The sequence below is a fragment of the Ranitomeya variabilis genome, chromosome 4 (genome assembly GCF_051348905.1).
Source record: "Ranitomeya variabilis isolate aRanVar5 chromosome 4, aRanVar5.hap1, whole genome shotgun sequence".
Classification (NCBI taxonomy): Eukaryota; Metazoa; Chordata; class Amphibia; order Anura; family Dendrobatidae; genus Ranitomeya; species Ranitomeya variabilis.
Genome location: NC_135235.1, coordinates 637,179,678 through 637,207,325, shown reverse-complemented (window position 1 = coordinate 637,207,325; position 27,648 = coordinate 637,179,678). Strand labels below are relative to the sequence as shown.

General features: G+C 47.4%; 1 protein-coding gene across 5 annotated transcripts in view; it reads right to left on the bottom strand.

The window, feature by feature from the left end:
• The window catches only part of LOC143767229 (uncharacterized), a 44,763-nt gene extending 18,585 nt beyond the window's left edge, over positions 1-26,178 (bottom strand). For 2 of the 5 annotated variants that reach the window (XM_077255402.1, XM_077255403.1), the window contains exons 1-2: positions 25,559-26,178; positions 7,561-7,710 (exon numbers count right to left, since the gene is read on the bottom strand). In XM_077255402.1, coding sequence (XP_077111517.1) covers positions 7,561-7,710; positions 25,559-25,588 — 180 coding nt within the window. In that variant the 5' untranslated portion in view covers positions 25,589-26,178. Of the gene's footprint in view, positions 1-7,560; positions 7,711-21,368; positions 24,149-25,558 lie in introns of those variants that run through there. The other 3 variants (XM_077255399.1, XM_077255400.1, XM_077255398.1) reach the window with 2 other exon arrangements.
• Positions 26,179-27,648: the final 1,470 nt, after the last annotated feature.

Here is a 27,648-nt window from a genome sequence, read left to right as displayed (position 1 = left end):
CTTGCGGTATCGGAATTCTGATACCGAGATCCGATACTTTTGTGGTATCGGGATTAATATCAATGTGTAAAAGAAAGAATTAAAATAAAAAATAGGGATATACTCACCTCTTCGGCGGCCCCTGGACTTTACCGCCGTAACCGGGAGCCGTTGTACCCAAGAATGCGCGCTTGAAGGGCCTTAGATGACGTCACGGCGCTCTGATTGGTCCGTAGCGGTCGCGTGACCGCTACGCGACCAATCACAAAGCCGTGACGTCACCTAAGGTCTTTCAAGCGCTTGAAAGACCTTAGGTGACGTCACGGCTTTGTGATTGCTACGGACCAATCAGAGCACCGTGACGTCATCTAAGGCCCTTCAAGCGCGCATTCTTAGGTACAACGGCTACCGGTTACGCCGGTAAAGTCCAGGGCGCGTCAGAGGGTGAGTATATCCCTATTATTTATTTTAATTCTTTCTTTTTTTCTTTTACACATTGATATAGATCCCAGGGCCTGAAGGAGAGTTTCCTCTCCTTCAGACCCTGGGAACCATACAGGATACCGTCCGATACTTGGTGTCCCATTGACTTGTATTGGTATCGGGTATCGGATTAGATCCGATACTTTGCCGGTATCGGCCGATACTTTCCGATACCGATACTTTCAAGTATCGGACGGTATCGCTCAACACTAGCCATGGGCCACTATAAGATCTGGGCTGGAGGAAACGGACCGGCCCCACTGCCTTCCTGCAGTCCGTTTCAAAAATAAAAGCCTATACCGGGTTTTCCTGAATAACTTCTGGGTCAAATAACTTGATCCAGTTCACACTCACTTTTATTCTTCCCTGTGTCTCACAGGCAAACCTGCTGTGAGCACAGGGCATTCCAGCAGATCTAATATGCTTCTAAGCACATCCTGGGGGATACATAGCGACCCTCGCATGTGACACCGGTCACTGCCTTACACAGTATATAGGGAGGCTGTGTGGGGCTCATGCAGTATATATAGGGAAGGTTGTGCGGGCCTAATGCAGTATATATAGGGAGGCTGTGTGGGGCTCATGCAGTAGATATAGGGAGGCTGTGTGGGGCTCATGCAGTAGATATAGGGAGGCTGTGTGGGGCTCATGCAGTATATATAGGGAGGCTGTGTGGGGCTCATGCAGTATATATAGGGAGGCTGTGTGGGGCTCATGCAGTATATATAGGGAGGCTGTGTGGGGCTCATGCAGTATATATAGGGAGGCTGTGTGGGGCTCATGCAGTATATATAGGGAGGCTGTGTGGGGCTCATGCAGTATATATAGGGAGGCTGTGTGGGGCTCATGCAGTATATATAGGGAGGCTGTGTGGGGCTCATGCAGTATATATAGGGAGGCTGTGCGGGGCTCATGCAGTATATATAGGGAGGCTGTGCGGGGCTCATGCAGTATATATAGGGAGGCTGTGCGGGGCTCATGCAGTAGATATAGGGAGGCTGTGTGGGGCTCATGCAGTATATATAGGGAGGCTGTGTGGGGCTCATGCAGTATATATAGGGAGGCTGTGTGGGGCTCATGCAGTATATATAGGGAGGCTGTGTGGGGCTCATGCAGTATATATAGGGAGGCTGTGTGGGGCTCATGCAGTATATATAGGGAGGCTGTGCGGGGCTCATGCAGTATATGGAGAGGCTGTGTGGGGCTCATGCAGTGTATATAGGGAGGCTGCATAAGGCTCATACAGTTTATATAGGGGGGCATTGTGGGGCTCATGCAGCACATATAGGGAGCAGAGCCGAACTGTCCTGGTGCGACAAAAAACGAAACAATTATAAAGTGAGGTGTTACATCGAGTAGAAAGACAAAAACAGAAAAAAAAAAAAAAAGAACCCCTAAAATGTAACCTTTAACAGAAAGTTCACAACACCAATAATGTATCCTAGTGTGGTTAACCAACCATAATGAATAAATACCTACAAACAAAGGCACCACAATCATAGTATTAAAAAGTTTAACTTTATTAATAACACATAAACCACAAAGTGGTCATAAAATTGCCAAATCCGGCAAGGGTGAGACAGAACAAACACACGACAATGGTGGACAAAACAAACCTGGAAATAACATTAAAACATACGTAAACACTTAATATGATATTATGCAAAACAGATGGGAACAAGGTAATTTAAACACATGGCATGGCAGCATAGTCTGATATAGTGGCAAACATGATAACTATAATATTGCACATAATACCGATAAGCAAAGTGAAAGTCACAAGGCTTTAAGTAACCATACAAATCAGTCCAAAAGCAGCATGTAAGCCGCCATTGCTAAACATATAAGTCGCCAACAGCTACCTAAGAAGCACGTGTTTACCCAAATGTAAAGGGATCCAGGAGTCCACCACACCTGGGGTGTGGTGGACTCCTGGATCCCTTTACATTTGGGTAAACACGTGCTTCTTAGGTAGCTGTTGGCGACTTATATGTTTAGCAATGGCGGCTTACATGCTGCTTTTGGACTGATTTGTATGGTTACTTAAAGCCTTGTGACTTTCACTTTGCTTATCGGTATTATGTGCAATATTATAGTTATCATGTTTGCCACTATATCAGACTATGCTGCCATGCCATGTGTTTAAATTACCTTGTTCCCATCTGTTTTGCATAATATCATATTAAGTGTTTACGTATGTTTTAATGTTATTTCCAGGTTTGTTTTGTCCACCATTGTCGTGTGTTTGTTCTGTCTCACCCTTGCCGGATTTGGCAATTTTATGACCACTTTGTGGTTTATGTGTTATTAATAAAGTTAAACTTTTTAATACTATGATTGTGGTGCCTTTGTTTGTAGGTATTTATTCTTTAACAGAAAGTTGTCTAAAAATATTGCCTGATAGGCCAGGATATAATATATATAAAATTCTCAAATTAACCAGTGTCTCAATTAGAAAAAAATATGAACAGAAGGGAAAAACAATTCCACCCGCAGCTATTGTGATCATCCTATTGTTTCAGAGTTATGGGGCACCAGCATTCCGTATGGGGGACCATCAAACTATATGAGGGACTGTGGAGGGACCATCATACCATATAAAAGGCTGTGGGGGCACATAATACTGTGTGGGGGTTCCATCACACTGTATTGGAGATGTGGGCGGACTATCATATATCATATACAGGCCTATGGGGGAATCATATTGTATACTGGTGTGGGAGGACCATCATACTATATTGGGGTATTGGGGAACCATCATACTGTATTGGATCTTTGGAGAACCATTGTACTATGTGAAGGGCCGTGCTGGGACCATAACATCCCCCTGTGTGGGGATCATCATACTATATGGAAGGCTGTGGATGGGACCATTATTATGTGTATGATGACCATCATACTGTGTGTAGTGACTATTAACCCCTTAAGCCCCGAGGGTGGTTTGCACGTTAATGACCGGGCCAATTTTTACAATTCTGACCACTGTCCCTTTATGAGGTTATAACTCTGGAACGCTTCAACGGATCTTGGCGATTCTGACATTGTTTTCTCGTGACATATTGTACTTCATGTTAGTGGTAAAATTTCTTCGATATAACTTGCGTTTATTTGTGAAAAAAACGAATATTTGGCGAAAATTTTGAAAATTTCGCAATTTTCCAACTTTGAATTTTTATGCCCTTAAATCACAGACATATGTCACACAAAATACTTAATAAATAACATTTCCCACATGTCTACTTTACATCAGCACAATTTTGGAACCAAAATTTTTTTTTGTGACGGAGTTATAAGGGTTAAAAGTTGACCAGCAATTTCTCATTTTTACAACACCATTTTTTTTTAGGGACCACATCTCATTTGAAGTCATTTTGACGGGTCTATATGATAGAAAATACCCAAGTGTGACACCATTCTAAAAACTGCACCCCTCAAGGTACTCAAAACCACTTTCAAGAAGTTTATTAACCCTTCAGGTGTTTCACAGGAATTTTTGGAATGTTTAAATAAAAATGAACATTTAACTTTTTTTCACACAAAATTTATTTCAGCTCCAATTTGTTTTATTTTACCAAGGGTAACAGGAGAAAATAGACCCCAAAAGTTGTTGTACAATTTGTCCTGAGTACGCTGATACCCCATATGTGGGGGTAAACCACAGTTTGGGCGCATGGCAGAGCTTGGAAGCAAAGGAGCGCCATTTGACTTTTCAATGCAAAATTGACTGGAATTGAGATGGGACGCCATGTTGCGTTTGGAGAGCCCCTAATGTGCCTAAACATTGAAACCCCCCACGAGTGACACCATTTTGGAAAGTAGACCCCTTAAGGAACTTATCTAGATGTGTGTTGAGCACTTTGACCCAACAAGTGCTTCACAGAAGTTTATAATGCAGAGCCGTAAAAATAAAAAATCATATTTTTTCACAAAAATGATCTTTTCACCCCCATTTTTTTATTTCCCCAAGGGTAAGAGAAGAAATTAGACCACAAAAGTTGTTGTGCAATTTGTCCTGAGTACGACGATACCCCATATGTGGGTGTAAACCATTGTTTGGGCGCATAGCAGAGCTCAGAAGGGAAGAAGCGCTATTTTACTTTTCAATGCAAAATTGACTGGAATTAAGATGGGATGCCATGTTGCGTTTGGAGAGCCCCTGATGTGCCTAAACATTAAACCCCCCCACAAGTGACACCATTTTGGAAAGTAGACCCCCTAAGGAACTTATCTAGATGTGTTTTGAGAGCTTTGAACCCCCAAGTGTTTCACTACAGTTTATAACGCAGAGCCGTGAAAATAAAAATTATTTTTTTTTTTCACAAAAATGATTTTTTAGCCCCCAGTTTTGTATTTTCACAAGGGTATCAGGATAAATTGGACCCCAAAAGTTGTTGTCCAATTTGTCTGGAGTACGCTGATACCCCATTTGTGGGGAGGGACCACTGTTTGGGCGCATGACAGAGCTCGGAAGGGAAGGAGCGCCATTTGGAATTCAGACTTAAATGGATTGGTCTGCAGGCGTCACGTTGCATTTGCAGAGCCCCTGATGTACCCAAACAGTACAAACCCCCCACAAGTGACCCCATATTGGAAACTAGACCCCCCAAGGAACTTATCTAGATGTGTTGTGAGAACTTTGAACCCCCAAGTGTTTCACTACAGTTTACAACGCAGAGCCGTGAAAATAAAACAAATTTTTTTTCCCACAAAAATGATTTTTAGCCCCCCAAATTTTTATTTTCCCAAGGATAACAAGAGAACTTGGACCCCAGAAGTGGTTGTTCAATTTGTCCCTAGTACGCTGATACCCCATATGTTGGGGTAAACCCCTTTTTGGACGCACGGGAGAGCTCGGAAGGGAAGGAGCACTGTTTTACTTTTTCAACGCAGAATTGGCTGGAATTGAGATTGGACGCCATGTCGCGTTTGGAGAGCCCCTGATGTGCCTGAACAGTGGAAACTCCCCAATTCTACCTGAAACCCTACCCCTAACCGTTTACTGAACATTTTCTGACAGTCATAAGTGCCACGTATTTAAGTGCCACGTATTTAAGTGCCACGTATTTAAGTGCCACGTATTTAAGTGCCACGTATTTAAGTGCCACGTATTTCAGTGCCACGTATTTCAGTGCCACGTATTTCAGTGCCACGTATTTCAGTGCCACGTATTTCAGTGCCACGTATTTCAGTGCCACGTATTTCAGTGCCACGTATTTAAGTGCCACGTATTTAAGTGCCACGATATTTCAGTGCCACGTATTTCAGGCACTGAAAAATACGTGGCACGTAAATACGTGGCACGTAAATACGTGGCACGTAAATACGTGGCACGTAAATACGTGGCACGTAAATACGTGGCACGTAAATACGTGGCACGTAAATACGTGGCACTTATATACGTATATACGTATATAAACGTATATTTCAGTGCCACGTATTTCAGTGCCACGTATTTCAGGTTAGGGGTAGGGTTAGGGTTTTTTGTTTTTTTCTTGTTTTCTTGTGTTTTTCTATAAAAACGCATGCGTTTTACCGCGTTTACATGCATTTTTTCACACATGCGGTTTTTTTAAAAAACGCATGCAGATAAAAACGCAAGTGTGAAACCAGACTAAAAGACGCTTTTTATAGCAAAAAAGTTTTTGCGTCTCCACATTTTGAGACCTATAATTTTTCCACATTTTGGTCCACAGAGTCATGTGAGGTCTTGTTTTTTGCGGGACGAGTTGACGTTTTTATTGGTAACATTTTCGGACACGTGACCATTTTTTATCACTTTTTATTCCGATTTTTGTGAGGCAGAATAACCAAAAACCAGCTATTCATGAATTTCTTTTGGGAGAGACGTTTATACCGTTCTGCGCTTGGTAAAATTGATAAAGCAGTTTTATTCGTCGGGTCAGTACGATTACAGCGATATCTCATTTATATTATTTTTTTATGTTTTGACGCTTTTATACGATAAAAATTATTTTATAGAAAAAATAATTATTTTGGCATCGCTTTATTCTGAGGACTATAACTTTTTTATTTTTTTGCTGATGATGCTGTATGGCGGCTCGTTTTTTGCGGGACAAGATGACGTTTTCAGCGGTAACATGGTTATTTATATCTGTCTTTTTGATCGCGTGTTATTCCACTTTTTGTTCGGCGGTATGGTAATAAAGCGTTGTTTTTTGCCTCGTTTTTTTTTTTTTTTTTTCTTACGGTGTTTACTGAAGGGGTTAACTAGTGGGCCAGTTTTATAGGTTGGGTCGTTACGGACGCGGCGATACTAAATATATGTGTACTTTTATTGTTTTTGTTTGTTTTTTTTAGATAAAGAAATGTATTTATGGGAATAATATTTTTTTTTTTATTATTATTTATTTAGGAATTTTTTTTTTTTTTTTTTACACATGTGGAAATTTTTTTTTTTACTTTTTTACTTTGTCCCAGGGGGGGACATCACAGATCGCAGATCTGATAGTGTGCACAGCACTCTATCATATCTGCGATCATACTTTCATCGGAGCAGGCTGCAGCTTTCATCTGCAGCCTGCTCCGACCCGGAAGTGCTCCCTGCAGGACCCGGATACAGCCGCTCGGCCATTTTGGATCCGGGGCCTGCAGGGAGAAGACGTTCGGTACGAGGTGAGTACATCACCTTGTACCGATCGTCTCAGGGAAGCCCGCAGGGAGCCCCCTCCCTGCGCGATGCTTCCCTGTACCGCCGGTACACCGCGATCATGTTTGATCGCGGTGTGCCGGGGGTTAATGTGCCGGGGGCGGTCCGTGACCGCTCCTGGCACATAGTGCCGGATGTCAGCTGCGATATGCAGCCGACACCCGGCCGCGATCGGCCGCGCTCCCCCCGTGAGCGCGGCCGATCGCGTATGACGTACTATACCGTCACCGGGAATTAAGGCCCACCCCACCTCGACGGTATAGTACGTCATATGGGATTAAACTGTGTGGGGGCAGTGGGTTAACCATTATAATGTGTGAGGAAACCATCATAATGTGTTGGGGGCTGTTGAGACCATCATGCTATGTAGGGACCTTGGGAAAATTAATTGTCCACCCCTGATGTAATGTGACGTCATCAGAATCTCTCACCTCTCCAGTAAGCCGGAAGAGGATCTCTAGGGTGAGGTGTAATATCCTCTCCGCCATCTTGTCTCTGTCCATATCCATCTTTGATGGGTAATTTAGAAAAATTATTTTATATGGAAGATCTTCACAGAGAGGATCCAATATTGTAGAAACCTGAATGAGAAGATGAGCAGATATTACACAGGATTTTTATGATGTTACAATACAATTACTGGAGATAATAAGGGAAATATACACTACTCAAGGTGACCAGAAAAATGGCCAAAGGAAATTTGCCCACACGGAAATTTGCCAATTGCAGCATCACAAAGTTTCAGATCCATGATATTTGAGATGCCAGGTGAGGAATGCCCACAGAAAATTGCCCACAGGCTGAATTATAGGTTAAATGCACTGTAAGACAGGGGGATAGTATATGCATGTATACATGAGATGCTCTGCAGGGCAGAAGAAGAATATAGAATTATAGGCGAGATGCTCTGCAGGACAGAGAATAGCAAAGAGATATAGGTTAAATGCTCTGCAGGAAAGGGGATAGTATGCAGATATACGTGAGATGCTCTGCAGGGCAGAAGAATAATATAGAATTATAGGTGAGATGCTCTGCAGGACAGAGAATAGCAAAGAGATATAGGTTAAATGCTGTGCAGGACAGGTGGATATTATGCAGGTATACATGAGATGCTCTGCAGGATAGAGAATAGCAAAGACCTATAGGTTAAATGCTCTGCAGGACAGGGGGATAGTATGCAGGTATACGTGAGATGCTTTGCAGAACAGAGAAAAGTATAGAATTATAGGTAAGATGCTCTGCAGCACAGAAGAATGTCGGTGAAAATTGCCCACATAAAAAAACACCGACAAGTTTATTAAGAACAGTTTATTAAGGCCACGTTCACACGTTGCGGTTTTTACCGCGGAACCGCAGCGATTTTGCCGCTGCGGGTCCGCTGCAGTTTCCATTGCGTTTACAACAACATGTAAACCAATGAAAACCGCAAACCGCTGTGCACATGCTGCGGGAAAAACCGCGCAGAAACGCAGCGGTTTACATTCCGCAGCATGTCACTTCTTTGTGCAGAACTGCAGCGGTTCTGCACCCATAGACCTCCATTGTGAGGGTCAAACCCACAGAAGAAAAAATATCTGCGGGCTTTCTGCGGTTTTGGTGTAGAAACCGCTGCAGCAGGGAGTGCGGGGAAGCAGGAGGAAGTGCGTGGGCGGAGTGTGACCGTCAGCATGGAGGCGCGTGCGTGTGTGTGTGTGTGTGTGTGTGTGTGTGTGTGTGTGTGTGTGTGTGTGTGTGTGTGTGTGTGTGTGTGTGTGAAGTCTGTGCGTGTGTCCCCATGCGACCATAGTGCCACCCAATTGTGCTAAGTCGCCGTATGGGATTACTACTCCCATCCGATATTAGGATGGGAGAGTTGTCCCTGTGTCCGGCGACTTAGCACAATGGTCAGTAAAACACATACACATACAATACACATACAATAAACGTAACATACATGACAGCCATTACATCCAACATATAACAGAGTATATACTCACCATACAGCACACTGGTACGCGAAGCCCTCGGTCCCCTAGGGAAAAAGTCCAAAAAAAATAAACCAAATCCATACTCCCTGTCCGCAGAATCCAATAACGAGTGTCCCACGCCGATCGCTTGCTCTCCGGCAATACACTACCAGGAGCGAAGCTCCTAGCAGTGTATCGCGTACTTTACCGGAGTTCAGCGGCTCCGGCGTCTCTATTTACGGCATTAGAGCTGCGTGTGAACTTTCCCACGCAGCACTGCCGTAAAGCCAGAGTACGGGGGTCAATGAACGCCAGTAAACTCTCGCGCATGCGCAGTAACACACCGACAGGAGCCATAGCTCCTGTCAGTGTGTTGCTGCAGCCGTGGAGAGCAGACACATCTCCGGATGTGTCTGTTCCCCATGGCAGATCGTCGTGGGACCCTCGTTGGATTTCTGCGGACAGGGCCAGGGAGTAAGAATTTGGTTTGTTTTTTTAATTCTTTTTCAGGTCGAGGGTCTTCAGGTGGATTGAACGTATAACAAAGGGTTTGTCAAAAAGTGGGTGTCTATTTCATTAAAATATTTTTTTCTAGTGTCTGTTTTTTTTAACCCTTTAATAGGATTAATAATGAATAGGCGTCTTATTGACGCCTCTCCATTATTAACCGGGCTTAATGCCACCTTACAATAGCAAGGTGGCATTAACCCCACATTACCCCATATCCCACCACTACACGGGAGTGGGAAGAGGGGGGCTAAGTGCTGGAATTGGCGCATCTTTTAGATGCTCCTTTTCTGGGGTGGCTGCGGGCTTCTATTTGTAACCGGGGGGGGGGGGGGGGGCAAATATCCATGGCCCCTTTCCTAGACTATGAATATAAGTCCACAGCTGTCTGCCTAACCTTTCTGGCCTACAGATATAGGGGGACCCCATGTCATTTTTTGGGGGGGTCCCCCTATATATTTTTTTAACCTTTTAATAGGATTAATAATGGATAGGCGTCTTATTGATGCCTCTCCATTATTAACCGGGCTTAATGCCACCTTACAATAGCAAGGGGGCATTAACCCCTCATTACTCCATATCCCACAGCTACACGGGAGTGGGAAGAGAGGGGTTAAGTGCCGGAATTGGCACATCTCGTTTTGATGTTTTCACAAAATGGAGGATGAAAGAAGAAGGGGTTGGACAAGGAAATGACATCACGTGTTTTGGTTTTTTTTTTCCCACTGCAGTTCAAGCTTTATTTGTGTCAAAAACACAGACAATCTGCAGGGAAAAACGCATTAAAAACCGCACTAAAAACTGCATAAAAAAACGCACCAAAAACCACACCTGCATTTTCTGCCAAGAGCTGCTGATTTAGTGCAGAAAAATCCGCAGGCAAGTCTGCAATGTGTGCACATAGCCCAACTTAAGTTTATTAAACAATCATTGCACATCTGCAAATAATTAGCTGCCGGGTGATTGTCCTTGACTTCCATGGGCTCCATAGAAATACAATACAGCACAACACAGGCAGCAAAGAAAATGCAGAATGGATTTCAACAAAGGTCTCTGGGCCCAGTTTACTTCTCCAGGTTCGGTTCACTCATCCCTAGTCCCAGAGTACGGATTCTGTTCTTAGGAGTTGTCATTCCACTGTGCTAACAATAATTCAACTCTGTGTGGTGAGTCTGGGCCTAGAGACCCTTATTCCACTCATTGTGGTGTGTATGGGCCTAGAGACCCTTATTCCACTCACAGTGTGCTGTGTCTGGGCCTAGAGACCCTTATTCCACTCACAGTGTGCTGTGTCTGGGCCAAGAGACCCTTATTCCACTCACAGTGTGCTGTGTCTGGGCCTAGAGACCCTTATTCAAACCCACTCTGCATTTCCTTCCATCCTACACCTGCAGTATATGTGTATGATACAAGACTACATAGGATCTGTTCACTCTTACTCTTGGTAGTCATAAGTGGACAGGGAAGGAAGTGCAGGCGCCAGATTCACTGCCACTGAAGTCAATGGGAGAGCGGCGCTGCTATGGCACTTCCGCTCCTCTGACAGATTCTGACAGAATCTCACCTTTCTGCGGTGCCTTCTGGGCTTCCAGGACCATCTATCTCAGCCAGCAGCACCTGCTTTTGGTGGGCACCCACTGAGATGATAATGTATTAGATCTGACCTGCAGTACCACGTAACTCCACAGAAAATACAGTGATTCTTTTGTGGGTACTGATAGCCAGGGCCGCCAACAGGGCATTACAGCCGTTACTGCTGTATGGGGCCCGGTCAGCAGCAGTACACAGAGGGGCCCACAGATCCGGGGCCCCACTGTTGTGCTTCTACTGATCGGGCCCCATCGTGCACTAAACTACTGTGCAGTGCGGTGCACACGTCGGCGCTGGGGCCCGGGAGCCATTTTGCAGCTGTGCACGGCCATCTTACCTAGTCGGCTGCGCAGCTCCTGCTCGGCTGTAGCTAGAATGTATGGGCTCCCTGCAGGTCCTGACTACAGCCCATACATTCTAGCAATCTCAGTAGTGAATGTGCTAGAATGTATGGGCTCCTTTAAGGTCCTCTCAGCAGCCCATACATTCTAGCTGCTACTTCACTGCTGGAAACACTAGACGCCCCGGAACGACTGAGGTAAGTATACAAAACATTTTTATTTTTGTTTTTTTAAATGGGTGAGGTGGGGGAGAGTGAGACTGCAGATGATTAAGTGTGTTTGAGGGGGCACTGTGCATGATGAAATGATAGGGGGCTGCAGATGATGAAGTGGGGGTGATGGGGACTGCAAATAATGATGTGGGGGTGATGTGGACTGAAAATGATGCAGGGGTGATTTGGACTGGAAACGATGAGGTGATGGGGACTGCAAATGATGATGTGGGAGTGATGGAGACTGCAGATGATGAATTGTGTTTGAGGGGGTACTGCACATGATGAAATTATAGGGGGCTGCAAATGATAAAGGGGGACTGCAGATGAAGTGAAGGGGGGATAGGGGACTAAATGATGAAGTAAGGTGGACTGCAAATGATGAAGTGGGGGTGATGGGGACTGCACATCAAGTGAGTGTGAGGGACGGTGGACAGCAATTGAGGGTGGGGAGAGCCAATGGTGTATTGAAGGTCGGGAGAGCAAATAATGAATTTTGAGGGTGGGGAAGAGCAGTTAATGAATAGAGGGTGGGAGAGAGAGAAGACATGACAATGAATTGAGGCAGAAGGGGCATGTAACTATAATGAATCGGAGTTAGGGTTAGAGCGGGAGGTACATAGTGGGATCATTGAGGATAAAGTGACTGGAAATAAATTGGGGGAAAGAGTACAGGTGCTAATTAATTTATATATTAAATGGGGAAAGTGGCTATGTATAGCTAGAAGGGGCTCAGTGACGTATTATAATTTATATTTGGAATGGTGGGTTGAATAATAACCAATTACAGTATATATTAATGGTGGATGAATGTCTGTATTCAGATGTGTAGTGTAGAAGAAAGGAAAAAATTGGGGAATGTGCTCCGGAAGCGGTGCTCTAGATAATTGTTATTTTATGCAGAGATGAGTCCTGGCTGAAAGAAGTGATGGCGGTCTGTGCTGGATTAAAAAAACGCAAAGATGAAGGACTTCAGCTAGAGACGTCACTGGTGAGTCAGTATGTTACCTGTACACTGACACCATACACTGTATACTGTATACAGAGCTCCTGTGTATAATGTCACTGGTGATCACTATATTATCTGTACACTATATACAGAGCTCCTGTGTATAATGTAACTAGAGACCACTGTATTACCTGTACACAGACACTGCATACTAAGTACAGATCTCCTATGTATAATGGCACTTATTGTGATAGCATATTTTTTTTTTTTTATTAATGATCAGTATGGTACTATTCAGTCACAATGTGGTGGTAATATGTTGTCCGGCCATGGTGTGGCGGTATTTGTTCCTTGTATGTGCTATTATTTGGTCACTATGTGGTGGTAATATGTGGTCTGGTCATGGTGCAGTGGTATTTGTTCCTTGTACGTGCTATTATTCGGTCACCATGTGGTGGTAATATGTGGTCTGGTCATGTTGTGTTGGTATTTGTTCCTTGTATGTAGTTGGTTACCATGTGGTGGTAATATTTGGTCTGTACATGCTGCGGTGGTATTTGTCCCTTGAATGCGATATTGTTCGGTCACTGTGGTGGTAATATGTGGTCTGCACATGGTGTGGCAGTATTTATTCCTTGTAGATAGTGACCTATAATACTATGTGGTGATAATGTGGTGTCTGGTCATGGTGTTGTGGTATTTGTCCCTTGTATGTGGTATTATTGGTCATTTGAAAAATTGAAAAAATAAAAATATACCTAAATTGTATTGCACATTTTAACAAATGTTTATTCTAATTTATTAAAGTAGGGCCCGGCCAAAAGAGTCTACCTTGTCATCGTGGCAGATTAAAAAAAATAGTAGTTACTCACCGATAACGGTGTTTCTCTGAGCCCATGACGGCACCACGGAGAGAGGGGATCCGCCCACCAAGGACAGGAAACCTACAGATAAAAAGGCGGTACCTCTCTCCCGCATCAGTTGTTTACTAGAGAACGATGGGAGACTATGAACGGAGACTTTATTATTATTATTATTATTATTTTAACATTACTTAGTTGAGATACCGCGTGATTATTTACACTATTAACATAAGGCACTATATTTCTGTGCACACCCAAGAAGTGAAAGGGAGGGAATGTACGGGTGCCGCCATGGGCTCAGAGAAACACCGTTATCGGTGAGTAACTACTATTTTCTCTGACGCCCATGACGGCACCACGGAGAGAATTGCAGAGATTTGTACATTAGGGAGGGACTACCGCTTCCAGAACCCTTTTACCAAAAGTAAGGTCCGAAGAAGAGGAAAGGTCCAATCTATAGTGCCTATAGAAAGTGGACGGTGAAGACCAGGCAGCAGCTTTACATATCTGCTCGATAGAAGCTCCGGCCTTCTCCGCCCAAGAGGTTGCCACTGCTCTTGTTGAGTGTGCCTTGATATTTCCCGGAACGGGTACGCCACTCGCTGAGTATGACAGGCTGATGGCTTCTGTAATCCATCTTGCCAGGGTGCCCTTAGATGCTTTCTTCCCCTTCCGGGGACCCTGGAAACACACAAAGAGAGAGGTATCCTCCCTACTCTCCCTAGTGGCTTCTATGTAATGCATCAGGCATCTCCTCACATCTAATGTATGTAATGCCTCTTCCTCTTTGTTCTTGGGATTAGGACAGAAGGAGGGCAGAGATATTTCTTGCGTCCTATGGAAACGGGATGCCACCTTTGGAAGATATGCTGGGTCAATTTTTAGGATGACCCTATCATCAAGGATTTGTGTGAAAGGGGGGTTAGCGGATAGGGCCTGGATATCACTGACTCTACGTGCGGAAGTGAGCGCCACAAGGAAGTTTTAAGGGATAAGATTTTGATAGGAGCTTCCGCTAAGGGTTCAAAGGGAGGTTTAGCTAATGCTTTAAGCACTAAATTTAGATCCCACTTAGGGGTAACCTTCACAGGTAGAGGTCTTGATCTACCGGCTGCTCTGATGAATCTGGCAACCCACCGATTCCCTGCTAAATCATAGTTGAATAAGGCTCCTAGAGCCGCTACATGTACTTTTAGGGTATTTGTGGCCAGACCCAGTTCTAATCCTTTCTGCAGAAACTCAAGTATGGCTTTAAGGGGGACACCCTCCCCCATTTTGACACCAGAAGATGAAAGAAATTTTTTCCATACTTTCCCGTACTGCTTGGTTGTAACAGGCTTCCTACTTTTGAGCAGTGTAGATACCAGCCCCGGAGAAAACCCCCTGTTTTCTAGTAACTCCCTTTCAAATGCCAAGCTGTCAAGTGCAAATTCTCCACCCGTGGATGATGAACTGGGCCTTGGGAGAGGAGGTTCGGGAGATCCGGCAGTACCCATGGATCGGAGATGGACATTCTCATCATCCAGGAAAACCAAGGCCTCTTCGGCCAGAACGGGGCTATTAAGATTATGTGGGCCCCGTCCTCCCGAATCTTCCTCAGCACTGCTGGAATCAGAGCAACAGGGGGAAAGGCATACGCTAGTGGCTGGTTCCAGGGGATCAACAACGCATCTAGAGATACCGGGTTCCCCCAAGGTGTTATTGAGCAAAAGGAGTTCACTTTTTTGTTTAGATGGTTTGCGAAAAGGTCTATATTTGGTTTGCCCCATTTTCCTGAGATCTGAGAGAACACTGACTGATTCAGTTCCCATTCTCCCTGTTTCAAGCGAGAGCGACTTAGATAATCTGCCCTGTAGTTGTCCACCCCTTTTATATGAAGGCCTGATAGTGATTGGAGGTTGGTTTCGGCTATGTGGAAGATCGATTTGGTTATCTCCATCAGACTCAGAGTGGGTACCTCCCTGGTGATTTAGGTACGCTATCACCACCTTGTTGTCCGACATTACGCTGACATGGTGAGACCGAAGGGGACCCAGGAATTCTAATAGTGCATACTTGACCGCCAGCAGTTCCTTCATATTGGAGGACACCCTCATCAGATGAGGTGGCCAGGCTCCCTGGGCTAACAGGTCGTTCAGGTGTGCACCCCACCCGCTGGGACTCGCATCCGTTGTCACTATCTGTGAGACTGGGGTTACCCATGGGATTCCTTGAGAAAGATTGTCTAGCGATGTCCACCAATTCAGAGACTGAATTGTGCTTGGAGACAAGTTGAGCCGACCTTCTAAATTTCCTTTTAGAGAGACTTCTTCTGACAAGATTTGCCATTGAAGCTCCCTTGAGTGTAGCTGAGCCCATTGGACTGCCGGGATGCAGGCCGTCATGGACCCCAGGAGGGACATAGCTTGACGGAGAGTTATGTAGGGGGTGTCCCGCCTTTTGGATACTAGATTTATGATGTTCCGAATTTTCCCCTCTGGGAGACGGCATTCTTGTTTTAAAGAGTCCAGCGTAAGACCCAGGTACTCCTGGATTTGACATGGTGATAACCTGGATTTTTTTAAGTTCACTAACCAGCCCAGATTTTCTAGTGAATGTCTGATTGTCTTTAGCTGTTCCTCGCAATGTTGCGGAGAGGAACCGATTATCAAAAAATCGTCGAGGTATGGCACTATCAGGGTATCTTGCTCCCTCAGGTGAGCCATTACCTCCGCCACTAATTTTGTGAAGATTCGTGGTGCTATAGCCAGCCCGAAGGGAAGGGCTAGAAACTAAAAGTGGCATAACACCCCCCCAATGTAGATACCTATCCTGAGGTATTTTTGGTGATCTTTGTGGATGGGGACGTAATAATAGGCGTCCTTTAGATCCAGGACTACCATGAAACACGATGGGAACAACATTTTTATTGAGGTTTTTATTGTTTCCATTTTGAAGGACTGAATCTCCAGAAATTTGTTCAGATTTCTCAGATTTATAATTGTCCTGAAAGAACCGTCCGGTTTCTTTCTCAAGAACAGAGGAGAGTAAAATCCTTGTCCTCTTTCTTGAAGGGGAACTTCCGTAAGAACCCCTTTGTTTACTAGTCCCATGACTTCTCTTTCCAATGCTAGCTGTTCTTCCTCCGAAGACCTTAGCGATGTTGTCATAAAGAAGGGGCGAGGGGTTTTTTGGAACCTCAGCTTCAGTCCTGACTTTATTATACTCAACACCCAAGGACTGCTGGTAATTTTCTCCCAGGCCGAGAGGAAGAGGGACAACCTTCCCCCCACCTGGGGCAAGCCTTCATTGGGCAGGCTTTTTGTTGTCGTTGTGGTTCCTATTGAATATGAACCCCTTGGTCTTGTTTCGCTTATCTTCCCATTTATCTTGATTTTTCCCCGGTTTCCTTCGGAAGAACATCTTGCTCCGAAAGGGCCTCCTGTATGAAGGGAAACTCAGGGCGGGAAAGGATTTCTTTTTATCCCCAGCTTTCTCCAAGATATCATCTAGAGTGGGCCCGAATAGGAATTCCCCTTCACAGGGGATGCTGCATAATCTAGACTTTGTTTGGAGGTCTCCCGGCCAACATTTAAGCCAAAGGGCTCGTCTAGCGGCATTAGAAAAAACCGCCGCTCTTGCTGACAATTTGATTGAGTCGGCTGAAGCATCCGCTAAGAAGGCAGCCGCTCCACGCATAACTGGTAAGGTATTTAGAATAGAGTCACGAGATGCTTTGTTTTTGAGTTGGCTTTCTAACTGGTCTAACCATATCATCAGGGAGCGGGATGTACATGCTGCCGCGACTGCTGGTTTAAGACCTCCACCAGCTGCCTCCCATGAGCCTCGGAGGAAGGCATCTGCCTTTTTGTCCATAGGGTCTTTCAAGACCCCCATGTCTTCGAATGGGAGGGCATATTTCTTGGATGCCTTAGCGATGGCCACATCTAGCTTAGGTGCTTTATCCCAAAAGGAGCAAGATTGATCATCGAATGGGTATTTCCTTTTTGGTGTGAGTAGTGTCTTTTACGGGTTTTTTCCATTCTTTCTTAATTAAAGCCTGGATTTTTTCATTAAGGGGGAAGGCCCTTCTCTTTTTTTGGTCGAGCCCCCCAAACATTATGTCCTGGACAGATTTTTTGGGGTGAGAGTCTGCCAACCCCATAGTGCTTCTGACAGCCTTAACTAGACTGTCTGTTTCCTCCAAGGGAAAGCAACTACGCCTCCCAGAGGAGGTCGAGGATGATGATGATGATGCCGAGGAGGAAGAAGAGGTGGAGGAGTCTGAATCCATATCCTCCCCTGAATCACCGGACTCAGGAGACGGGGATCTGTGCTTGGTCTTCCTCCGCTTTTTCCCTCCTTTAAGGGACTTGAAGGTCTCTTCTACCTGAACTTTGATCAGGTTTTTAAGGTCCGCTGCGAACCCGGGGAGGCCCTCTGACACTGTCTGTTGGATACATACACTGCAAAGCCTCTTTTCCCACGAAGATGGAAGATCTTCCCTACACAGAGCACAAATCTTATGCTTAGACTTGCCTGTGCATTTCTTCCCCTATAGTAAGGAAGCACAAAAAATAGGCCCTCACTATCACTAACATTCACGTAGATCACTTACCACCTTATGGACCCATAAATACCGGTTGGGAGTGATCCAATGTCGGTCTATCCTTAGGGCCGGATGCTGTGCTGGAGTCCTTGCTGCGCAGTGATCCAGAACGTCCTTTACCGGTATCCTGGTGCCCTTTCTGGGGACGCTGCCTCTGCTGCTGCTGCCGTGGCGGCGGCGGCGGAGATGCCCTGGACAGGGGAGATGCCTGCTCGACGTCGCTCATTGCTGGTGAACGCTGGTCGGATTCCATAGGAAGCGCTTGCCCCCATGTGTGTGCTCATTAAGTAGTAGTGGAAGGTGCCATTTTTTTTTTCTCTCCCCGCGCATGCGCAGTTCCGCCAAGATCGCGCAGAATCTCGCGCCTGCGCCGATCGCCGCGTGTAGCGTGCCACCGCCAGCGCGGCAGCACAGCGCTGTATTCCGCGCGCCGGCGCGGCCCTTCTGCGACGGGAATCCCGGCACGAGCGGTGCCACAGCCAGCCGCGCGTGCGCAGAGACCCCTTCTGTCATAATCCCGGGGAATCTCGCGCGTGCGCAGCGGAATCCAAGATGGCGCCGCGCATCACCGTACCTTGTTGCTGGCTTCCCGGAACCCCCGGGAGCTACAGCTCGCAGTCTTACGCCGGAGGAGCAGGATGTAGGCTCCTTATCCACAGAGGGACTCCCCTTGGATCATGCTGCTGCCGGTGAGTCTTACCAGAGAGGTGGCCATGGTCCAGCCACCTCTCTCCGCGCACCCTAAAGGCCTGCCAGCCCCAGCGGTGGCGCTTCGGGTCACCACACCAGCCGAGGCAGGGGGGCCCCCGCTGCCTGAATCGAGCTGATTGGCCCCGGCATTGACCACGAAGAATCTCTCTTGACGACACCACGGAGGTGAATCTGTAGGTCTCCCATCAAGGACAGGAAACCAACTGATGCGGGAGAGAGGTACCGCCTTTTTATCTGTAGGTTTCCTGTCCTTGGTGGGCGGATCCCCTCTCTCCGTGGTGCCGTCATGGGCGTCAGAGAAAAATCTTTTGGCCAAAACAAAATCTGCTGGCTATGTGTGTGATCTGGTGATGGGAACTGTTAATGTGTGATTGGTGAGAAGTGGAATTTTTCCAAGAGACAGCGGTGGTGCTGTGGACAGTTCGAGGGTTGGAGGTGGGGCTAGGGTGGAGCCTGGGCGGAGTATTAAGGGGGCCCCGAAAATTTTGCCAGTATGCTGCTGTTTCTGCATGTGCTGCTGTTCTGGGCTGGTGGGAGAGGTAAGGCAGAGTCAGTGAGAGATGACTAGATCTATCTATTGCTGATAATGACAGACTGCTACAAACCACAGATCTTCAGCATGTTTGCAGTAGGTCAGCTGTAAATTTTAAAGTTGATCACACATCATGTGAACATCCTCACCTTTCACCTCAAATATCATAGATATGAAACTTTGTGATGCTGCAATTGGCAATTTTCCGTGTGGGGCAATTATCTCTGTGGGCAATTTTCAGGGAACCGTGCAGCTCATCCAGGATGTCACATCAAGGCGAGCTATAGCAAGAAGGTTTGCTGTGTGTCAGCATAGTGTTGAGGCTGGAGGCGCTACCAGGAGACAGACCAGTACACCCGAAGACGTGGAGGGGGCCGTAGGAGAGCAACAACCCAGCCGCAGGACCACTACCTCAGCCTCTATGCAAGGAGGAACAGGAGGAGCACTGCCAGAGCCCAGCAAAATGACCTCCAGCAGGCTACAAATGTGCATGTCTGCACAAACGGTTAGAAACGGACTCCATGAGGATGGTCCGAGTGCCCAACGTCCACAGATGGGGGTTGCGCTCACAGCCCAACACCGTGAAGGACGCTTGGCGTTTGCCACAGAACACCAGGAGTGGCAAACTCACCACTAGTGCCCTGTGCTCTTCACAGATGAAAGCAGGTTCACAATGAGCACATGTGATAGATGTGACAGAGTCAGAAGATGCCGTGGAGAGCGATCTGCTGCCAGCAACATCCTTCAGCATGACTGGTTTGGCAGTGGGTCAGTAATGGTGTGGGGTGGCATTTCTTTGGAGGGCCGCACAGCCCTCCATGTGCTCGCCAGAGGTAGCCTGACTGCCATTAGGTACCGAGATGAGATCCTCAGACTCCTTGTGAGACCATATGCTGGTGTGGTTGGCTCTGGGTTCCTCCTAATGCAGGTCAATGCCAGACCTCATGTTGCTGGCTGGCGTGTGTCAGCACATTCTGCAAGATGAAGGCATTGAAGCTATGGACTGGCCCGCCCGTTCCCCAGTCCTGAATCCGATTGAACACATCTGGGACATCATGTCTCCTACCATCCACCAATGTCATGTTGCACCACAGACTGTTCAGGAGTTGTTGGATGCTTTAGTCCAGGTCTGGGAGGAGATCCCTCAGGAGACCATCTGCTGCCTCATCAGGAGTATGTCCAGGCTTTGTAGGGAGATCATACAGGCACATGGAGGCCACACACACTACTGAGCATTATTTCCTTGTCTTGAGGCATTTCCATTGAAGTTGGATCAGCCTGAAACTTCATTTTCCACTTTGATTTTGAGCATCATTCCAACTCCAGATCTCCGTGGGATATTAGTTGTGATTTACATTGATCTTTTTTAGGTTTTATTATTCTCAACACATTCCACTATGTAATGAATTAAGATTTACAACTGGAATATTTCATTCAGTGTATCTAGGATGTGGGATTTTACTGTTCCCTTTATTTTTTTGAGCAGTGTATGAAGAGATTCATTATTTTACAGTATTTAGTTTTCTTCTTTACATCTACTAATAAAACCTATATATTTTAGGCCACAGATAACAAGCAGTTTCCTCCTCGGAGTCGGCAGCTGAATACGTGTCTCATAGACTCATCTTCTATAACGCTAATTCTCGTCTCATTTACAGACACTGGAATCGGCATTAGCAATACTGCAGGAGATATTCATTACACGTGACATGAGAAATAACTACTTCATGATGAGGACGACATCTTCTACTACGGATCTAGAAACATATTTGGCCTCAGTCCGTCACTGACTCCATCACCACCGGCCGCCTATATGAATGTTTCCCCGTATTGTAATCATCTATCATGTTTGATTTCATGTCTGATTCACACACAGAAGTTTGAGGCTTTTAGAAAATCTTGTTTGTAAGAACAACAAGACAGCAGATATTTGATGATATTTCTGTAACAACTCTGCTGGCATCACGGCACGGCCTCTCATCTCTCACACACCATCTTACCCACTGCTCCAGGTCATGTTGTGATTTCTGTCTGCTGCCGACTCCATGTTCTGTGTCTCTAGCTTTCTGCCTGCTCTCTGCATGCTTCATGGCTGTGTGCATAGGGGGCAGTGCCAGATCTCTCTGATTCTTATGGAATCTGGGCACACCTGTCTAATCTGTCCCTGACCAATTATCAAGAGGCCTCTAGTATTTAGGGCAGCTCTACCCTATGGAACTTGCCTGTGCAATGTATAAACTTAGTTAGTGTCTAGCTACTGAGCTGCCAGGTCTTGCTCTGTGTTCCTCCTTTTCTGGAGGCTCTGCTCCTAGATTTGCTTGGCTATTCTCTGTCTGCCCTCCAGGAGGCTGAATATCCTGATCTCATTGTCTTTGTCCTTGCCTTGTTCCTGTCTGTCCGCCCTCCAGGAGGCAGAATATCCTGATCCCTGTGTCTTTGTTCTTGTACCTTGTCTTGTACCATTTCCTTGTCTGAACTCTGTCTCCCTGCCTCTGGCTTCTTTCCCTGCTGTGTCTTTCCTTGTGTCCTCTCTGCTTATGCTCCTCACTCTTGTGGCTCTGACTGCTCTGTACCCTTGTGACTTTGTCTGTGCTCCGATCTCTTGCAGATTTATCTCTGCTCTGCACTCTGCGCCTTGGCTCTGCTCTGCACCTCCGTTCTACCCTGCTCTCGGCTCTGCGCCTCCGTTCTACCCTGCTCTCAGCTCTCCGCTCTGCCTATGCTGGAAAAAAAAAAAAAAAAAAGATCCAGTGCAGAAGTCCATAATGCAAACAAATAACAAATTTATTGAAAAATACAAAAGTCTATAAACAGCTAATGGGGTAAAATCGGCAATCACAAACATACTATATGGCAAGGGAGACAGGCTGACACATCTGCTCAAGTAAGCCAAATCACATCGCAATGCTTGTAACAATCAGGATGTTGTACATGAAACATATCATATAGTACCAAATAGCATTACTGCAACAATCAGGGAAATTCCTATGCACAAATGTGCACTAAACAACATGGTACAAATACATGCTATACAAGTGGGACAGAATACCTGATACAAGTACACAGTGTGTCGCACCGACTCCCGCCCTCCCCAACGCGCGTTTCGGATATTACCTTCCTGCCTATGCTCTGTACTCCTGCGGTTCTGTTTCATGCTGGTTCTGCTGCCGCAGAATCTCTTGCTGCTCTACAGCTCTTATCTGCAGCCTTTCGGTTCTCCTGTGTGAACAGGTCCCTACCTGTTCCTTCATACACAACACCAACCTGCCCTGTGTCTCAGCCGTGCCCACCTGGAAGAGTACCAGCCATGCTCACAGCCTCTCTGCTGCTCGTACAAGTCCCAGTGTGCCGTTTCCCCAAGTGGTATCAGCAGCCACAGCCAGACACCACCCTGGAGTAGCACCTGGTAGCTACCTGCCGCACAAGCCTGACCTCACCATCAGCGGCTCCAGAGAAGACCAAGGCAGCTGTCCTAGTCACACCCCTTCACAAAGGCTCACGCCCACCAGTCAGGGCGTGAGGGTGACAATTTCTATGTACAGGGTTGGTTTTTTTAGCATTTCCCTGTAAAAACAAACAAAACAGTACTATGGGAACATTATACTGTGTGTGGGGGCCAAGAAAGACGCCCTGTACTATGAGCGTAATACTTGTTTCTTTGGTTCCCGTCTTTCATAGTTGGGTCATTTGTATCTATCAACGGAAAAGGAATAAAACCATTGTGATTATTTTAAGGTGAGAACACAAAAAACCCTAAATATAACATTTCTATAAACACCCCACAATTTGTGGGTAAATCGCTATCTCACCATTGGATTAGAGCTGATAGTATGAAGCTAAAGTGACTAAGCAGACTTTCTGTCACATCCATAAAGGGGCACTTTTCCATGTTTGTCAGAACTGTCCGAGGATTATTAGAGGTGATAGTTTCCCCTAATTAGAAGGGACACCTGTGGCTATTGGGGTCTTTACCGTCTACAGTTCTGGTGTGTGGAGCCTCCACCCACAGAGCCGCACTCCACATAGAGAATAATGGGGCCTCCAGCACCGACTTCCACCTGCAGAGCCGCACTCCACGTAGAGAATAATGGAGCCTCAGCCTTGACCTCCAACCACAGAGCCGCACTCCGCATAGAGAATAATGGAGCCTGCAGCACCGACCTCCACCTGCAGATCTGCACTCCACTTGGGGAGAATAATGAGGCCTGCAGCACCGACCTCCACCCACAGAGCAGCACTATACATAGAGAATAATGGATCCTGCAGCACCGACCTCCACCCACAGAGCCGAACTATACATAGAGAATAATGGAGCCTGCAGCACCGACCTCCACCCACAGAGCAGCACAATACATAGAGAATAATGGAGCCTGCAGCACCGACCTCCACCCACAGAGCAGCACTATACATAGAGAATAATGGAGCCTGCAGCACCGACCTCCACCCACAGAGCAGCACTATACATAGAGAATAATGGAGCCTGCAGCACCGACCTCCACCCACAGAGCCGCACTATACATAGAGAATAATGGAGCCTGCAGCACCGTCCTCCACCAGCATAGCCGCACTATACATAGAAAATAATGGAGCCTCCAGCACCGACCTCCACCCACAGAGCAGCACTATACATAGAAAATAATGGAGCCTGCAGCACCGACCTCCACCAGCATAGCCGCACTATACATAGAGAATAATGGAGCCTGCAGCACCGCCCTCCACCAGCATAGCCGCACTATACATAGAGAATAATGGAGCCTGCAGCACCGACCTCCACCCACAGAGCCGCACTATACATAGAGAATAATGGGGCCTCCAGCACCGCCCTCCACCAGCATAGCCGCACTATACATAGAGAATAATGGAGCCTGCAGCACCGCCCTCCACCAGCATAGCCGCACTATACATAGAGAATAATGGAGCCTGCAGCACCGCCCTCCACCAGCATAGCCGCACTATACATAGAGAATAATGGAGCCTCCAGCACCGACCTCCACCCACAGAGCCGCACTATACATAGAGAATAATGGAGCCTGCAGCACCGACCTCCACCCACAGAGCCGCACTATACATAGAGAATAATGGAGCCTCCAGCACCGCCCTCCACCAGCATAGCCGCACTATACATAGAGAATAATGGAGCCTCCAGCACCGCCCTCCACCAGCATAGCCGCACTATACATAGAGAATAATGGAGCCTCCAGCACCGCCCTCCACCAGCATAGCCGCACTATACATAGAGAATAATGGAGCCTGCAGCACCGACCTCCACCCACAGAGCCGCACTATACATAGAGAATAATGGAGCCTCCAGCACCGCCCTCCACCAGCATAGCCGCACTATACATAGAGAATAATGGAGCCTGCAGCACCGACCTCCACCCACAGAGCCGCACTATACATAGAGAATAATGGAGCCTCCAGCACCGACCTCTACCCACAGAGCAGCACTATACATAGAGAATAATGGAGCCTGCAGCACCGCCCTCCACCAGCATAGCCGCACTATACATAGAGAATAATGGAGCCTGCAGCACCGACCTCCACCCACAGAGCCGCACTATACATAGAGAATAATGGAGCCTGCAGCACCGACCTCCACCCACAGAGCCGCACTATACATAGAGAATAATGGAGCCTGCAGCACCGACCTCCACCCACAGAGCCGCACTATACATAGAGAATAATGGAGCCTCCAGCACCGCCCTCCACCAGCATAGCCGCACTATACATAGAGAATAATGGAGCCTGCAGCACCGACCTCCACCAGCATAGCCGCACTATACATAGAGAATAATGGAGCCTCCAGCACCGACCTCCACCAGCATAGCCGCACTATACATAGAGAATAATGGAGCCTCCAGCACCGACCTCCACCCACAGAGCCGCACTATACATAGAGAATAATGGAGCCTCCAGCACCGACCTCCACCCACAGAGCCGCACTATACATAGAGAATAATGGAGCCTCCAGCACCGACCTCCACCCACAGAGCCGCACTATACATAGAGAATAATGGAGCCTGCAGCACCGCCCTCCACCAGCATAGCCGCACTATACATAGAGAATAATGGAGCCTCCAGCACCGACCTCCACCCGCACTCCACATAGAGAATAATGGAGCCTCCAGCACCGACCTCCACCCGCAGAGCCGCACTATACATAGAGAATAATGGAGCCTCCAGCACCTACTTTCACCTGCAGAGCTACACTACTCCACATCCATGGCGGTAAATGCTAGAGTGTATGGGCTCCTTCCAGGTGTGACGTCATTTCCGGGGGCGTGTCCTATCGGGAGGGGGCGTGTTCTCCAAGGCGGTGTTCTGAAAATTGTCGGCATGTCGTAGATAGTAGGGATGGGCGAGGCTACGGAGTCACGTGCCGCAAACTGACCAATCACGGCCAAGCAACAGCTGACGATGCAGGGTGGAGAGAAGAGGAGCTCTGGGCGGGGCTCTGGGCGGCAACATGCCTGAAAATTTCAGGGACGGGCGTGATTATGGCACCTGGGGGCCTGGTTAAAACCACAATAGTGAGGGAGGGGGCGTGACAAAGGGAGGGGGGCGTTACTATGCTCAGAAATTTCAGGGCGTCTTCATTTCTGCAAAGGGGGGTGATTAAAGCAGCGGGGAGTGACTACATGCCGAGAAGGGGAGTGTATACATGCCCAGGAAGGAAGGTCAGTCCTGAACGTGCATTCATTGAACACTCAGGACAGATAGCCGAGACAGATAGCCGAGAGGAGGAAAGCAGTTATGGAGGACGCTACGGCGGTGAGTGCGATTATCGTGCCGTGTGGATGAGCCCCTATCTCTTCGCGCTGAGATAGGGGCTCATTCAGATGGAGCGATGATCGCGTGTTCACGCAGAGCGAAGAGATAGGGGCTCTTCCACACGGCACGATAATCGCACTCACCGCCGTAGCGTCCTCCATAACTGCTTTCCTCCTCTCGGCTATCTGTCCTGAGTGTTCAATGAATGCACGTTCAGGACTGACCTTCCTTCCTGGGCATGTATACACTCCCCTTCTCGGCATGTAGTCACTCCCCGCTGCTTTAATCACCCCCCTTTGCAGAAATGAAGACGCCCTGAAATTTCTGAGCATAGTAACGCCCCCCTCCCTTTGTCACGCCCCCTCCCTCACTATTGTGGTTTTAACCAGGCCCCCAGGTGCCATAATCACGCCCGTCCCTGAAATTTTCAGGCATGTTGCCGCCCAGAGCCCCGCCCAGAGCTCCTCTTCTCTCCACCCTGCATCGTCAGCTGTTGCTTGGCCGTGATTGGTCAGTTTGCGGCACGTGACTCCGTAGCCTCGCCCATCCCTACTATCTACGACATGCCGACAATTTTCAGAACACCGGCAAAGGAAAACAGCATGACAGCTTGTGGACGCCATGTGTGACGTCATTTCCGGGGGCGTGACCTATCGGGAGGGGGGCGTATTCTCCAAGGTTGAGCCTGGAGTGTATGGGCTCCTTCCTGGTTCCCTGACTGCAGCCCATACACTCTAGCCGGTGTTCTGAAAATTGTCGGCATGTCGTAGATAGTAGGGATGGGCGAGGCTACGGAGTCACGTGCCGCAAACTGACCAATCACGGCCAAGCAACAGCTGACGATGCAGGGTGGAGAGAAGAGGAGCTCTGGGCGGGGCTCTGGGCGGCAACATGCCTGAAAATTTCAGGGACGGGCGTGATTATGGCACCTGGGGGCCTGGTTAAAACCACAATAGTGAGGGAGGGGGCGTGACAAAGGGAGGGGGGCGTTACTATGCTCAGAAATTTCAGGGCGTCTTCATTTCTGCAAAGGGGGGTGATTAAAGCAGCGGGGAGTGACTACATGCCGAGAAGGGGAGTATATACATGCCCAGGAAGGAATGTCAGTCCTGAACGTGCATTCATTGAACACTCAGGACAGATAGCCGAGACAGATAGCCGAGAGGAGGAAAGCAGTTATGGAGGACGCTACGGCGGTGAGTGCGATTATCGTGCCGTGTGGATGAGCCCCTATCTCTTCGCGCTGAGATAGGGGCTCATTCAGATGGAGCGATGATCGCGTGTTCACGCAGAGCGAAGAGATAGGGGCTCATCCACACGGCACGATAATCGCACTCACCGCCGTAGCGTCCTCCATAACTGCTTTTCTCCTCTCGGCTATCTGTCTCGGCTATCTGTCCTGAGTGTTCAATGAATGCACGTTTAGGACTGACATTCCTTCCTGGGCATGTATATACTCCCCCCTGCTTTAGGGGGGTGCCAACACTGCTACCCGTAGTAACCCTTTGG